The sequence below is a fragment of the Ovis aries genome, chromosome 21, assembly GCF_016772045.2.
Source record: "Ovis aries strain OAR_USU_Benz2616 breed Rambouillet chromosome 21, ARS-UI_Ramb_v3.0, whole genome shotgun sequence".
Lineage (NCBI taxonomy): Eukaryota > Metazoa > Chordata > Mammalia > Artiodactyla > Bovidae > Ovis > Ovis aries.
The window spans coordinates 47,167,926-47,184,045 of NC_056074.1; the positions used below are offsets into that span (position 1 = coordinate 47,167,926).

The window sequence follows — 16,120 nt, forward strand, 5'->3', positions numbered from 1 at the left end:
GTGAGGCCCGCCCAAGGCCCCGCCCCCGCCTGGTGCCGCAGACACGAGGCCCCGCCCCAGCGCGGGCCCCAAGGCAGCCCCTCGGTGGGAGGTAGGCCGTGTTCCTCCGGGCGTGCAGGCTGGAGACAGTCCGTCGTCGTGTCTAAGTCAGTCACTCCCGCAGTCTATCAGCAGGTGGGCCAAACAGATGACTGACCGGCCCGAAGTCAGTTCCCACCGACGCAGCTTTGGCCTTCCTGTGTGTAGACGTGCGCCGGGCGCCACTGAGGTTACGCAGCCCGGGGAGACGCGCGCTTGCGGGAAGGGTCTAGGGGTTCGCTAGGTCGGGTCCCCCCCCACGCGACTGAAGAACGGACGCTTTTGAGTTCTCTCGGGGCGGGGCCCGTGAGGCGGACCCCCGCGGGAGGAGCGAACACCGGCGCGCTCCGATGACGTCACGGCGCCCGAGTGCGCCTCCCGCGTGCGCGCCCCCTGCGGGCCCTCCTCCCGGGGCACGCTGGGAGCCACGACGCGCGGCGCGCAGTCTGCGCCTGCGCGTTGCCTCTTGGCTTGCTTCTCCCGCGTGATCGTGGGATCCGCTCTTTGGGGTCCTGCAAGTTACACAACCGAGGGCTGGCCAGTCAGACTTTCCTTCTCAAGTTGAGTAACCCCCGACCTTATTCCCCGCAGAACCGACCCTGGGAAGGACAGACAGCCCTGGCAGAGCGCACTCGCCCGGGTGGCGCCCGGCCTTGTGCTGGGCCTTGGGATAGCCACCCGGCCTCGTGCAGCTTTGGCCCGAGGCCCTGGGAGGTGGGCGGGCAGCTCCCGTGGGGAAGAGAATGACGTAAGTGGGACAGCGCCTCGGTGGCTCTGGGCTCAGGTTGTGACAAGGGCTAGCTGAAAACTGTCAGCCTGTGGAGACTGGTTGCGGATATTGAATACGTCTGAACAGTTGTTACAGTTAAACGCTCCGGGAAACAAACTCACTCAGAAGGACAGCGTGGATAGTGGAGTGCGGTTTAGTACACCAGCGGTCAGAGGCAGAGTCTCCTCTTTAGCTAGGGACCCTGATCGACTTTTGTGAAAACCTTATATATCTAAGTATACTGCTCAAGCCCACATCCCCAAATTCCTTAACCCTAGCCTGGACAGTGTTAAAGGGAGATACAATCAGGTTGCAGCCATGATTCATAATCAGAAGGGGCAGCTGGTTATACACTGTGCTGCCGCTGCTAAGTCGCTTCAGTCGTGTCCGACTCTGTGCGACCCCATAGACGGCAGCCCACGAGGCTTCCTCGTCCCTGGGATTCTCCAGGCAAGAACACTGGAGTGGGCTGCCATTTCCTTCTCCAGTGCATGAAAGTGAAAGGTGAGAGTGAAGTCGATCAGTCGAGTCCGACTCTAGCAACCCCATGGACTTCAAGGCTCCTCCGTCCATGGGATTTTCCAGGGAAAAGTACTGGAGTGGGTGCTGTTGCCACACCAATGGGTGCTGTTGCCACACCAATGGGGGCCGTAAAGATTACAGAGGCGATTGACTACATAGGGGATTATTGCATTCTTTTTGGCCACGGGAAATCTTGGTATAGAATCTGGTGTTTATCAGTCCGGGAGTACAATTGGGCCGTAGGTATGTTATCCCCATGGCTACCAGGCACATAGTCCAAAGTTCACTGAAAATGCAAGATGGAGTTTCCTTCTTTCTCAAGATGGAGTCAGCTCGGCATGTCCCTCTCCTCCTCCACAGTGACGCGCGGTGGCCATGGCGTTAGTTGCTTACGAGTCTGTCCACATAGTTACGTATATTCATGGATACATACCTATTCTTTGTTGTTCAGTTGCTAAGTCGTGTCTGTCCCTTTGTGACCCTGTAGGCTGCAACACACCAGTCTTTCCTGTCCTTCACCATCTCCCAGAGTTTGCTCAAACTCGTGTCAGTTGAGTCGGTGCTGCCATCCAACCATCCCATCCTCTGTCGTCCCCTTCCCCTCCTGCCCTCAATCTTTCCCAGCATCAGGGGCTTTGCAGTGAGTCTGCCCTTTGCATCATCAAGTACTGGAGCTTCAGCATCAGCCCTTCCAATGACTATTCAGGGTTGATGTCCTTTACTATAGATTGGTTTGATCGCCTTGCAGTCCATGGGGCTCTCAAGAGTCCTCCAACACCACAGTTCAAAAGCATCAGTTCTTCAGTTCTCGGCCTTCTTTATGGTCCAACTCTCACATCCATACGTGACTACTGGGAAAACCACAGCCTTGACTACACAGACCTTAGTCACAAAGTGATGTCTCTGCTTTTTACTACACTGTCTAGGTTTGTCGTAACTTTCCTTCCAAGGAGCAAGTGTCTTTTAATTTTGTGGCTGCAGTCTTTGTCCGCAGTAATTTTGGAGCCCAAGGAAAGAAAATATGTCACTGTTTCCACTTTTCCCCTCTATTTGCCATGAAGTGATGGGGCTGGATGCCATGATCTTAGTTTTTTGAAAGTTGAGTTTTAAGCCAGCTTTTTCACTCTCCTCTTTGACCAGCAGCAAGAGGCTCTTTGGTTTCTCTTCACTTTCTGCCATTAGAGCGGTATCGTCTCCATATCTGAGGTTGGTGCTATTTCTCCCAGCTTGTACTTCCTCCAGCCTGGCATTTCACATGATGCCCTCTGCAGAGAAGTTAAATAAACAGGGTGACAATATGCAGCCTTGCCATACTTGTGTTTGGTATGTCACAGACCCTCCCGTGTGTGCCCATGAAACTTTTAGCCAAGACAGAGTCTGCCACAGCCCTGTGAGTAGCTTAGCATCATTGCCCTTGGACCTCCAAGGAGCCTTTCTGTTCGTGTTAGGGGCGGTCTCTTGGCTTCTAGAATGAGGAATATATGTGGTTTAGGCGGCGGCCCAGCCTCCTCCCTTAATTGTCCTGCTATTCTTGTCTTCCAGTTTCCTCCACAGGGAATGAATCTCCAGTTGCTTTACCCTGGGGGTGGAAGGGGGCATCTACCTTCTTGCCGTGGTCAGAAGTCTGAAATGCGCCTTAGGGGGTTAGAATCGGGGCATCCACGGGCGGATTCTTTTCAGATTCCGGGCTCGGCCTTTTCCAGCTCCTAGAGGCTGCCTGTCTCCACCCTCAAGCCCTCAAGGCTCGGCGACTCCGGCTGCTGCTTCCGTTGTCGCTCTTCCTCTGATTTTGGCTGGTCTGCTTCTCTCTTATGGATCTTCATGATGACGTGGGCCTGCCCAGGTCGTCCAGGATGGTCTCCCCATCTCAGGGTTCTTAACTTGGTCGCATCTGCAGAGACCCCTTTACTAAGGTAACTTGCAGCTTTGGGGATTCGGGCCTGGGCGCCTCTGGGGGCTGTTATTCTGCCTGCTGTTCGTTCTGCCTCGTTTTTACTTGTAGAACGGAACTGTGTGCACAGGAGCAGTGGGAGCACACGCGCAGATGTCAGACCGTTTTCTTCTGGAGGATGAGAGCTTGGGTCTCCATTCCCTAGGCTGCCGTGCTCGACCCTGGCAGAAGCGGAACCCCACCCGCCTGCCCTCCCCACCCCGTGTGCCCCCCGCCCCTTGTGCGTCCCCACCTTACTGTGTCGCCCCAGGTATGCCACGTGAACTCCAACACTCGTGAGTAATAACACGCCGCCCTGAAGTTTCCTGACGATCTTTGCTGAAGGCTGCCGTGCAGTCACGAGGGTGGGCCAAGTCATGGCGCGCATGGCAAGGCCAAGAGGGGAGTGAGGCAGGTGTGTTGTGGCGCTTTCACCGTCTTCCTGACAGGCGTTTAGATTGCTGCAGGTTTGGACAGCTGCAAAACGCTGTAGACATTTTGAACATGTCTCCTTGGCTCACGCGTGAATATTCCTCTTGATTGACACACAGACATGGAGGGGTGTGTAGTGCTTACCCAAGCCACGCTCCGCATTTGTTACCTGAAAATCTGGGCTTGCTTCATGGTGGATCTCGAGCCAAAAGACACAAACAAGCCAAAGATGGGAGCAGAAAGGCTCTGTTATTCAGAGCGAGTGAGGAGGACCCCGGTGCCCTTTCCCATAGCGCTGTCTCCCGTCAGGGTCCAAGGCTTGTGTGATTGACCTCAGGAGGGTCGGAGGAGGTCACCTCCACCCCTTCCGTCCAGCAGGTCCGGTGGCTGAGACCGCGGGCTCGTGGTCGCCAGAGAAACAGAACCGAGAGTCTTTACAGCTGGTGTACCGCCTTCGGTGCTGTTGCTTCTCTCGCCTGATAGCAGTGCTGGTTTCTGCATTCCTTTTCCCCTTGAGACCAATTACTAAGACCTGTTTAAGAGCCGGTATCCTGCCCAGGCTTAGATCACGAAATGGCTTTGGCCAAAATGGCTTCTCGTCTGTCAGGAAAGCCGTGCCTGTTTCTCTTTCCCGGGACACCTTACCATGTCTGTGTGTGCGTGCACGCACAGACACACACACACGCACCCCCTGCCACGCCTGCTTACACACACACGCATTTCACATGCATTTCATCAGCCGGGACAAATACCGTCTTTTAAGAAGTGTACCAGGTATCTGATCTCCCTGCTCTGGGAAACGCCCACGTCCGCCTGCGGGTGGGAGGAGGCAGAGGAAGCCCGGCCGCGCGGTTCCGCGGGGTGGTCGCGGCCCCCTGCGCCCGCCTCCCCGGGCGCTGCCTCCGCGCGAGGCGGCCTGCCCCGGTGCTGGGCGGCCAAGTGGAAAGTCCGCCAGGGACGGCGGGTTCCGCCCGGGAGCTCAGCGGAAAGCGGCGCAGCCTTGCTCGGGGGCACAGGCTCGGCGCGCGTCTCGGAAAGACCCCGGGCCGGCGGGGAGGCCTGGGGTCCCGCCGTGGGGTCCCCGGTGGGCGAGCGCCCGCCTCGGGGCGGGTCGGCCCGGGCGCCGCCAGGCCCCGCCCCCAGGGCCCCGCCCGGGCCGTGACCCTCCCGCCTGGCGGAAGAGGCGGCTCGGCCCTCGGGTCTGCGGCGGCAGGAGGTGAGATCCGCGGTCCGGGGGGATTTCGGGGTCCTCCGGCCACCGGCCGCGGGGCGGCTGACTCCTGGGCCCGAGAAAAGGCGCGGGCCGGGGGCATCGGGAGTCCCTAGAGTCCTCTCCCCTGCGCTCACCCCAGGCCCCCGGACACATGCGGGGCCTCCGGCGGGCGTGGAAGGCGGCGGCGGCCCTGGGTGGCCCCGCACGGGCCGCGGCGCGCCCCCGCTCCCTGCCGCCCCCGGCGCCCCGCAGAGGTAACCGCGCGGCGCCCGGGGGAGGCTGGGCCGTACCCGAGGCGGAAGGGACGCAGGCCGGTGTCCGGCGCGGTCTTGCGCAGCAGCTTTTAAGTCGCCGCGCTTTTAAGCGTTGATCAGGGGCCGTTATTGAGATCGCTGGCCGTGAGTCGGCCAGGGAGCAGCCTGGCTGGTGGGAGTCCTGATTCCCAAGGAGGCCGTGGGCGGGACGCGTTCTTGTTCCTGCCCGGATCAGGCAGCCTCACCGGGGGCTTGTGAGGAGGCTGTACACACAGCTGTCTTTGGGGATGTTTATACTTTCTCATGGATTTTCAAAGGGATGGGTGTCCATTGGAGGCTACGAAGCCCCGGCGTCAACGGAAGAATACTCAGGAGAAGTCGGGTCAGGGCTGGGGCGTCTCAGCTGCTGGGATCTGCTTCCTACCAGGGAGAGGCGAGAGCCCTCCTGTCAGGCTGGGAGCCAGGCAGCTGCAGGGCGAGGGCGCAGGTGGGGAGCAGTGTTGGTCCATGGGGCCTGGGACCGCCTGCTGGCCCCCTTCCTGGGATGACAGGACTCTGAGTCAGGGCTGGGCTGGCCACACCCTGGGTTGGGGGTGGGGTGGGTCTGGTTTTGCTCTGGGCAGTGAGCTGGGTGGCCTCTCCAGGGATGGCCCATCCCGTGATGACGTGTGGAGTGGCCCGGCACCCGTGCCCTGGCCTGTTTCTTAGCAGGTTCCCTGCCGGGCCGCGCAGACGCGCGTCTGTGACTCTTGCCTGACTGTTAGCACCGGAGCTCTCCCAGCAGGAGAGGAGTGAGAGCCTCTGCCTGAGCTGGCTTTCTGCCCACTGTGGGCTCCGTCAGCCTGCAGATGGAGGGGCGTCCCCCATTGAGCCAGGCCAGGCCGTGCCAGGCTCAGACACACACGAGTGAGACATTGTTCTCCCAGGAATCTCACATGGGCCTGGGTCACCCTGTTTCCGGAGACCTGGGAAGGCATGCGTTCCAGGCTCTGGTCTTCACTGAACGGTTGCTCTTTGTATGAAACCCACTCCCTGCCCCGAACCCAGGCAGCCCCCCAGCTCCTGGCTCCCCCTGGGCTCATCTCCTGCAGGCCCCACCTTCTGGGCCACAGGCAGCAGCAGCTCTGCGTGGCCCTGCTGAGATCTCAGGGCCTGCGCCCTCCTATCCCAGACCTGCTGGCCAGAGGCCTCCCTCCGCTCAGCCTCCTTGGTGAGCTGGCTTCTCGGGGGCAGGTCCCCGGGCTGAGTCAGAGTGAGGTGGAGGGCATGCCCTGCACCGATTGCCAGCACCCGGAGGGATCGTGGGAGCAGGTGCCCCGGGTGGCTGCTCGAGTGCAGGTCACTGGGCCTGGGGTCCCCAGCCCACCTGTCCAGGGCCCCTGAAGCCAGTGCCCCTGAGGAGCTGCTGGTGACCACAGGCACCTGCCCCCCCATGCAGGGGCTTCGGGCTGGGGAGGGCCCAGGTGCGTCCTGGGAGTCGGCTCCAGCCCCTGTGCCCCGAGCTGAGTCTCCAGGCCTTCTGGCCCACAGGCCCCCTCCTCCCCCGCTGCCCCGGCTCAGGCAGGGAAGAGGCAGAGCTTTGGGTGGCAGGCTCGCTTTTCCGCTTCCTCCTGTGCGGGTGGTGCCCAGGAGGCTGCGAGTGGGGGCTGGGGTATGAGCGCTGCCTCTGCTCCCGCAGTGGCGCCCCGAGCTCTGCGGCTTGTGGTGTCTTTGCCAGGGAGCCCCCTCCCTGGCGGTGAGGCGGATAGAGGCATGGAGGCAGGGAAGCGCGGCAGGCGGGAGCCTCTCCTCGGGTGTGCTTTCCTGGGCCTGTGGGGTGCTGCCCGCCAGTGGCTCTGGCCTGTCAGACCTTGAGAGCTTGGCTGAAATGTTTTCCTATTTCCCCTGCCTCTGCCAGGAAACCCTTCACTTCACACCATGAAGCTGGACATCCAGTGTGAGCAGCTGAGCGACGCCCGCTGGACGGAGCTGCTGCCTCTGATCCAGCAGTACGAGGTGGTCAGGTAGGACCGCCGTGCCCGCTGACCTGGGGGCCCACCCTTCCGGGGGTGAGCTGTGGTCCCAGGTCATATCATTTAGAGAAGGTCGAGGTGTCAGTCACTCCATTGTGTCCAACTCTCCGCGACCCCATGGACTGTAGCCCCCCCAATCCTCTGTCCATGGGCTTCTCCAGGCAAGAATACTGGAGTGGGTTGCCATTCCCTTCTCCAGGGGATCTTCCTGACCGAGGATCGAACTCGGGTCTCCCTTGTTGCAGGCAGACGCTTTACTGGCTGAGCCACCGGGGAGACCCTCACACTTGTAGACGCGCGGTACAGACCTTGCGTGTTTTTCTGCAGCGTGAAGTATTGCTCTCTCTGTACTTTTCCAGCCGTTTGAAGGTAAACTCTGGAGAAGGCGATGGCACCCCACTCCAGTACTCTTGCCTGGAAAATCCCATGGACGGAGGAGCCTGGTAGGCTGCAGTCCACGGGGTCGCTAAGAGTCAGACATGACTGAAGCGACTTAGCAGCAGAAGGTAAACTCATTCTGGCTGGACCTGCAGGTCGGAGTGTCCCCTTCCCCTGGGCATGAAGGTGCTGCAGCCTGCTCCTGGGGGCAGTATGCCCCCTGCCCTCCCAGGCTGTGGCCGAATCTGAGCCCAGACTAGCCCTCTAACCCAGAAGTTCCTCAGGGCTCACAAGCAAGAGACAAGAGCCTATCTGCTTCACGTTTTCCTTTTGGATTCATTTAAAGTAGTCTTAGGTTTACGGAAGAGTCACAAAAACGAGGCAGGGTCCCCTGTGCCCCATCACCTGGGGCGCTGGTCAAGGTGAGGCGCCGACATGGCCTGGGCTCACGTCACCGGCTTGTCTGAGTGCGTTGTGCAGCCCCCACGGCCCCTCCCGTCTGTGATGGCCTCTCTGTCCCCCTGGTCTTTGGCTGCCTGACGGTGGGGTCTGCCTGCTGGGGCTCTGCTGAAGGTCCTCTGATGCCTTCCCATGGTTGAGTCACGCGTCTTTGGGCAGACAGCACAGTGGCAGTGTGTCCTGCCTGGCATGCTGTGCCGCGGGGGCATTGTGCCGGTGGTGCCACACGGTCACGCCTGGTGGTCACCGTGGCTGCTGATGAGGGGGTCTTGCCGGTTCTCGGGGTGAGACACCTTCAGACTCTGCTAACATTTTGCTTCTGCTCAGAGCTTTGCCCACCTGTCTTTGCATCTGTTGGTGGGTCTTGCCAGACAGCATTACTGGGACTTTTTCCAACTGGAGTTCTGATTTCTGCATCCCTTCCACACTTATTGATTGTCTTTTCTGGGTGAGAGCTGGCATCCCTCCCACCTGTGTCGACTTGATTGTTTTCTTAGTTGCATGGCAGTGGCGCTGGGTCGCGCTCTGGCACGTTCCGCGCTGGCCTCCCCGGGACCTGCAGCGGGGCCGTGCCCTCGAGCTGTTGCGTCTGGAGGACTAAGAAACCTCCAGGTTTGTCTCCTGGAGGTGGACAGGCACTGTACCCGCTGCCTGTGCCCCATGGAAGCTGTGGAGGCACGCGTCCCTCCGTGTGCCGTTATCTTCAGTTGCCATCAGTTTCACGAGATGCTCCACTCACGTTTTCCTCTTTCATCGTAAGATGTGTTGTGACCTACGTTGTTCAGTGTTGGCCCAAGTGAAAGGTTGTTGCTGAGCCGTGAAAGATGCCGGGATTCTTGGCCTCCACAGGAGAAGAATTCAATCCAGGGCCAGTGACGAGGCTTGATCACTCAGACCTTTTGTGTGATAAAGTTTTATTAAAGCACAAAGGAGACAGCTTCTGAACAGACATCAGAAGGGGGCAGAAAGAGTGCCCCCCTGCTAGTCTGTAGCCGGATGTTATATAGCTACTAGCAGTGTGCTAATTAGAGAAAGGGCTTCCCTTGTGGCTCAGTTGGTAAACAATCCACCTGCAATGCGGAGACCCGGGTTCGATCCCTGGCTTGGGAAGATCCCCTGGAGAAGGGAAGGGCTACCCACTCCACTGTTCTGGCCTGGAGAATTCCATGGACTGTAAAGTCCCTGGGGTCGCAAAGCGTCAGACACGACAGGGCGATTGTGCCCTCCAAGAGTCTGCTTCCCAGTCCTGTGTAGGTTCTGGCAGCTCAGTAGTAGGGTTGATGGTGACCTCCTCCGAGAGGGCTCACGCCATGCCCAGGCCTGCTGCACCCAGAGCCCCTGTCCCTGCGGCAGTCCACTGCTGACCTGTACCTCCAGCGAACTAAAATGGACTGAAATGGGTGAATTTAACTCGGATGACCATTATATCTACTACTGTGGGCAGGAATCCCTCAGAAGAAATGGAGTAGCCATCATGGTCAACAAAAGAGTCCAAAACGCAGTACTTGGATGCAATCTCAAAAATGACAGAATGATCCCTGTTTGTTTCCAAGGCAAACCATTCAGTATCACGGTAATCCAAGCCTATGCCCCAACCAGTAATGCTGAAGAAGCTGAAGTTGAACAGTTCTATGAAGACCTACAAGACCTTTTAGAACTAACACGCAAAAAAGATGTCCTTTTCATTATAGGGGACTGGAATGCAAAAGTAGGAAGTCAAGAAACACCTGGAGTAACAGGCAAATTTGGCCTTGGAATGCGGAATGAAGCAGCGCAAAGGCTAATAGAATTTTGCCAAGAGAACGCACTGGTCGTAGCAAACACCCTCTTCAACAACACAAGAGAAGACTGTACACATGGACATCACCAGATGGTCAACACCGAAATCAGATTGATTATATTCTTTGCAGCCAAAGATGGAGAAGCTCTATACAGTCAGCAAAAACAAGACCAGGAGCTGACTGTGGCTCAGATCATGAACTCCTTATTGCCAAATTCAGACTTAAATTGAAGAAAGCAGGGAAAACCACTAGACCATACAGGTATGACCTAAATCAGATCCCTTAGGATTATACAGTGGAAGTGAGAAATAGATTTAAGGGACTAGATCTGATAGATAGAGTGCCTGATGAACTATGGAATGAGGTTCGTGACATTGTACTGGAGACAGGGATCAAGACCATCCCCAAGAGAAAAAAATGCAAAAAAGCAAAATGGCTGTCTGGGGAGGCCTTACAAATAGCTGTGAAAAGAAGAGAAGCAAAAGCAAAGGAGAAAAGGAAAGATATAAGCATCTAAATGCAGAGTTCCAAAGAATAGCAAGGAGAGATAAGAAAGCCTTCCTCAGTGATCAATGCAAAGAAATAGAAGAAAACAACAGAATGGGAAAGACTAGAGATCTCTTCAAGAAAATCAGAGATACCAAGGGAACATTTCATGCAAAGATGGGCTTGATAAAGGACAGAAATGGTATGGACCCAGCAGAAGCAGAAGATATTAAGAGGTGGCAAGAATACACAGAAGAACTGTACAAAAAAGACCTTCATGACCCAGATAACCACGATGGTGTGATCACTCACCTAGAGCCAGACATCCTGGAATGTGAAGTCAAGTGGGCCTTAGAAAGCATCACTACGAACAAAGCTAGTGGAGGTGACAGAATTCCAGTTGAGCTATTTTCAGTCCTAAAAGATGATGCTGTGAAAGTGCTGCACTCAATATGCCAGCACATTTGGAACACTCAGCAGTGGCCACAGGACTGGAAAAGGTCAGTTTTCATTCCAATCCCAAAGAAAGGCAATGCCAAAGAATGCTCAAACTACCACACAATTGCACTCATCTCACATGCTAGTAAAGTAATGCTCAAAATTCTCCAAGCCAGGCTTTAGCAATACGTGAACCATAAACTTCCAGATGTTCAAGCTGGTTTTAGAAAAGGCAGAGGAACCAGAGTTCAAATTGCCAACATCCGCTGGATCATGGAAAAGCAAGAGAGTTCCAGAAAAACATCTATTTCTGCTTTATTGACTATGCCAAAGCCTTTGATCGTGTGGATCACAATAAACTGGAAAATCCTTCAAGAGATGGGAATACCAGACCACCTGACCAGCCTCTTGAGAAATCTGTATGCAGGTCAGGAAGCAACAGTTAGAACTGGACATGGAACAACAGACTGTTTCCACATAGGAAAAGGAGTACATCAAGGCTGTACATTGTCACCCTGCTTATTTAACTTCTATGCAGAAGACATCATGAGAAACACTGGGCTGGAAGAAGCACAAGCTGGAATCAAGATTGCCGGGAGAAATATCGATAACCTCAGATATGCAGATGACACCACCCTTATGGCAGAAAGGGAAGAGGAGCTAAAAAGCCTCTTGATGAAAGTGAAAAGGAGAGTGAAAAAGTTGGCTTAAAGCTCAACATTCAGAAAATGAAGATCATGGCATCTGGTCCCATCACTTCATGGGAAATAGATGGAGAAACAGTGGAAACAGTGTCAGACTTTCTTTTCGGGGGCTCCAAAATCACTGCAGATGGTGACTGCAGCCATGAAATTAAAAGACGCTTACTCCTTGGAAGGAAAGTTACGACCAACCTAGAGAGCATATTCAAAAGCAGAGACATTACTTTACCAACAAAGGTCCATCTTGTCAAGGGTGTGGTTTTTCTAGTGGTCATGTATGGATGTGAGAGTTGGATTATAAAGCTGAGTGCCGAATAATTGACGCTTTTGAGCTGTGGGACTTTTGAGAGTCCCTTGCATAGCAAGGAAATGCAACCAGTTCATCCTAAAGGAAATCCTTCCTGAATGTTCATTGGAAGGACTGATGTTGCAGCTGAAACTCCAGTACTTTGGCCACCTGATGTGAAGAACTGACTCATTGGAAAAGACCCTGATGCTGGGAAAGACTGAGGGCAGGAAGAGAAGGGGACGACAGAGGATGGTTGGATGGCATCAGCGACTTAATGGACATGAGTTTGGGTGAACTCCGGGAGTTGGTGATGGACAGGGAGGCCTGGTGTACTGCGGTTAATGGGGTTGCAAAGAGTTGGAGACCACTGAGCGACTGAACTGAGCTGAATTAGAGAAAGGTGTCCCAAAACTCAGAGACTGGCACCAGGCCCCTCACCCACAATATGCATTTTGAGATAACACTGGCATCTGGTGAGTCATCCCAAGCCATAAAACAGTTAACAGAAATCTTGAGGAAAGGCAGGTTTCCAAGTAAGGACATCGTGTCATCAACACAGCTTAAGAGAACATTCATGTGAGTAACACATACTGGTGTTAGGCAAGTGGGTTCTGAGTCTTAGGCAGAACCAGCTTGAAGACAGTCTCGGGTGAACACAGTTCATTAACGTGGCTCAAGAGAACATCCGCGTGAGGAAATTGCAGCAGCTCAAGGCTGAGGAGAGGCCTGCAGGAACCAGGTGTTGGCATGGCAACACAGAGTTTTAAAAGTGACCCTTTGTAAAATTTGTGTGAAGGTGAAGTCGCTCAGTCGTGTCCGACTCTTCGGACCCTGTGGACTGTAACCTACTAGGCTTCTCCGTCCCTGGGACTCTCCAGGCAAGAACCCTGGAGTGGGCTGCCATTTAATCTGACATTTGCAGTTTGTTTCCTGCTGCTGCTTAAGAGAGAGAAAAAATGTCTGACCCTTGCAGCCTGTTTCCTCCGTTCAGAGCCCTGTGGCCTCCTGCCTGTTGCCCTGTCACAGGACGCTCCCCGTCCGCTGTGTGCAGTGACGGTGTGTCTGCCCACAGGCTGGACGACTGTGGCCTCACGGAGGTGCGCTGCAAGGACATCGGGTCCGCGCTGCAGGCCAACCCGTCCCTGACGGAGCTCAGCCTGCGCACCAATGAACTGGGCGATGGCGGCGTGCTCCTGGTCCTCCAGGGCCTGCAGAGCCCCACCTGCAAGATCCAGAAGCTCAGGTGCGCCGCCCGTCATTGCTGTCCCGGGCCCCGAGTCTCCCACAGCCGCGGGTGGCTTGTCTTCGTAGGGGGCTGGCTGGCTCTCGGGCCCCCTGACGCCCCGTGTCTCCAGCCTCCAGAACTGCTGCCTGACGGAGGCTGGCTGCAGGGTCCTGCCGGGCGCGCTGCGCTCCCTGCCCAGCCTGCGCGAGCTGCACCTCAGCGACAACCCACTGGGGGATGCCGGCCTGCGGCTGCTCTGTGAGGGGCTCCTGGACCCCCAGTGCCGCCTGGAGAAGCTGCAGTGAGTGTGCCTTCCCCGGGGCCCTGCATGGCCTCACCGCCCCGGGCAGCCCCCGCCATCCCCTGCGTTGTGTGGCGTGTCTGCCCTGGGCAGGCTCCTTCCCAGTTCATCGCCTGCAGGGAGCTTTGAGGCAGCCCAGTGGCCCTGGGGAGCCTAGACGGGGTCAGTGTCAGTTGGAGGAGGCTGAGCCCGACAGGCCCAGCTGGGTCAGGACTCTACCAGGGAGACAGCCCCCGGCCCCTGTGCTGTCCCGCTTGGGGGCCCGCCAGCCTCTGCTGTCTTCATCACCGGGGCGGGGGGAAATGAGACCCGGACGGGTGTCCTCTGGGCCAGGCTCAGGGCTGACTGCTGCCCGCCCCCAGGCTGGAGTACTGCAACCTAACGGCCGCCAGTTGCGAGCCCCTGGCTGCGGTGCTCAGGGCCACGCGGGACCTGAAGGAGCTCGTGGTGAGCAACAATGACATTGGCGAGGCTGGCGTCCAGGTGCTGTGCCGGGGCCTGGCAGAGTCCGCTTGCCAGCTGGAGACGCTCAAGTAAGCTGTGGTCGGGAGTGGAGCAGGGCGGGGCAGGGGCGGGGCGGGGGCTCCCCAGCTCCCGGCGCCTCTTGTGCCCCCAGATTGGAGAACTGTGGCCTCACGGCGGCCAACTGCAAGGACCTGTGTGGGATCGTGGCCTCCCAGGCCTCACTGAAGGACCTGGACCTGGGCAGCAACCGGCTGGGCGACGCAGGCCTGGCAGAGCTGTGCCCCGGCCTGCTGAGCCCCAGCTCCCAGCTCAGGACCCTGTGGTGAGTCCATCCCCGGGCGGGGTGGGCAGACGGGCACCCCTGAGCGTGTCAGGGTCTCTGTGTTGATGGGGACCCCACCCCGCAGGCTCTGGGAGTGCGACCTCAGCGTCAGCGGCTGCAGAGACCTCTGCCGCATCCTCCAGGCCAAGGAGACTCTGAAAGAGCTGAGCCTGGCGGGCAACGGCCTGGGGGACGAGGGTGCCCAGCTGCTGTGCGAGAGCCTGCTGCAGCCCGGCTGCCAGCTGGAGTCCCTGTGGTGAGGGGCCGTGGGTGCTCGGGGCCGAACGGGGCGGGGTGTGGGGGGCGACAGCGCTGGGGTCCTGGGGGGGAGCGGCCAGGAGGGCGCCGTGGCCGCCCAAGCACAGGGCGCACTCGGGGGACCCCAGAAGTGCGGTCCGAGGTGACTGCAGCCCCTGCCGCCCTCAGGGTGAAGTCCTGCGGGTTCACGGCCGCCTGCTGCCAGCACTTCGGTTCCGTGCTGACCCAGAACAAGCGCCTCTTGGAGCTGCAGCTGAGCAGCAACCCGCTGGGCGACGCGGGCGTCCACGTGCTGTGCCAGGCCCTGGGCCAGCCGGGCACTGTGCTGCGGGTGCTCTGGTGAGCTGCTGGGGGGGGGGGTATGTCCACTCCGGCTGACGGTGGGGATGCCCAGGACCTAGACCCCCTGGTGCCCCACTATCAGGTGGCCGCCTGGGGGCACGCCCTCCGCCTGACCGCAGCTCCACCCTCTGCCCAGGGTGGGCGACTGTGAGCTGACAAACAGCAGCTGTGGCGGCCTGGCCTCACTCCTGCTGGCCAGCCGCAGCCTGCGGGAGCTGGACCTGAGCAACAACGGCCTGGGCGACCCTGGCGTCCTGCAGCTGCTGGGCAGCCTGGAGCAGCCTGCCTGCGGCCTGGAGCAGCTGGTGTGAGTGGCCGTGGGGCGGGGGTGGCGGGGGGTGGGTGGGCAGGGACAGGCAGGTGAGGTGTGAAGGTGGGGTGGGGCGCTCGGCTCCTCTCACCCCGCTCCCCTCCCCGCTCCTCCCCTGCAGCCTGTATGACATCTACTGGACCGAGGCGGTGGATGAGCGCCTGCGGGCCGTGGAGGAGAGCAAGCCTGGCCTGCGCATCATCTCCTAAGCCCGGTCCCCCACCGGGCTTTAACTGAGAAAAGGTCATATTAGCTCATTTCTGGCAGAGAACTTTAGGCACTTTATTAAAATCCCTTTTTTGGCAGCCGGCGTCTTTGTCCATACTTGGCCCCGTGAGGTGCTGGTGTAGAGTGAGTTTTTCACGACCACTTGTAGTGGCTTGAAGCCAGTCAGGGGTCCAGGGTCCGGGCCAGGAGTGTGCCTGGCAAGCTCCTCCAGGGGCTCCGGCCTGAGCTCCCAGGCGCTGGCAGGACCCCTGCAACCCACCCAGGCCTTCCTCCAGTTTGTGAGAAGAGCGTCCCACCTGCCCTGAGGGGCCCTGGAAGGGGGCCTGCCTCGCCTCAGCCGGCAGCGCCCCCGGCTGCCCGTGTGCGAGCTGCTCCCGGGGCCCGGCTCCCAGCGGTGGCCAGCTCCTGAACGCTCTCCGGGTAGAGAGGCTGGAGCCCTGTGGGCAGAAGGGCAGCGTCCCCCCGCCGTCGAGCTGGCCTCAGTCGTGCTGTGGGTGAGCCCACAGGGCTGACCTGCCCTGAGCAGCACAAACTAGGTGTAGACGCTGGGCAGCTTCCAGAGGGTCTGAAGCCTGTGCAGCTCAGTTCCTGCCTTCACTACAAAGCCCTTCACGGTGCTTCTTACCCTCCCCCAGAACAGGCTCCATAGAGGAATGGGTGGTCCCAGTCTAGGTGGGAGATGCTCAAGGGGCCAGAAACAAGAGGTCTCCTGGGGACAGCAGAGGCAGGGAGGCGGGCTGGGACAAGAGTGACCCCGAGCCCGGGGGGAGCTGGGTGGGCAGGACGCTTCGTGCTCCGGTAACAGCAGGAAGGCATCAGCCCTGAGCCCTGATCCAAGCTGCATCAAGGCCCTCTGTCTCCTCCCAAAGTGAGGAAGCCCAACGAAGCCAGAGGCTCAGTAACTCAATGCTTGAGCGCAGGGGTGGG

The 16,120-nt window shown here is 58.4% G+C and overlaps 1 protein-coding gene across 9 annotated transcripts; it reads left to right on the plus strand.

Annotated features, from left to right (window-relative positions):
- Positions 1-39: 39 nt before the first annotated feature.
- RNH1 (ribonuclease/angiogenin inhibitor 1) lies at positions 40-15,270 on the plus strand. 9 transcript variants are annotated; one of them, XM_060404383.1, is made up of 12 exons: positions 71-638; positions 3,073-3,282; positions 3,372-3,570; positions 7,096-7,201; positions 12,815-12,985; positions 13,098-13,268; positions 13,631-13,801; positions 13,885-14,055; positions 14,141-14,311; positions 14,482-14,652; positions 14,792-14,962; positions 15,087-15,270. In XM_060404383.1, the coding sequence occupies exons 3-12, from the start codon at positions 3,414-3,416 to the stop codon at positions 15,172-15,174; spliced, it is 1,548 nt and encodes a 515-aa protein (XP_060260366.1). In that variant the 5' UTR covers positions 71-638; positions 3,073-3,282; positions 3,372-3,413; the 3' UTR covers positions 15,175-15,270. The 9 variants fall into 9 exon arrangements, with proteins under 9 accessions (XP_027815766.1, XP_042094033.1, XP_060260366.1 ...); XM_060404382.1 differs by having other exon boundaries at positions 547-3,282; XM_060404384.1 differs by having other exon boundaries at positions 547-3,282; positions 3,391-3,570.
- The last annotated feature ends 850 nt before the right edge of the window (positions 15,271-16,120 follow it).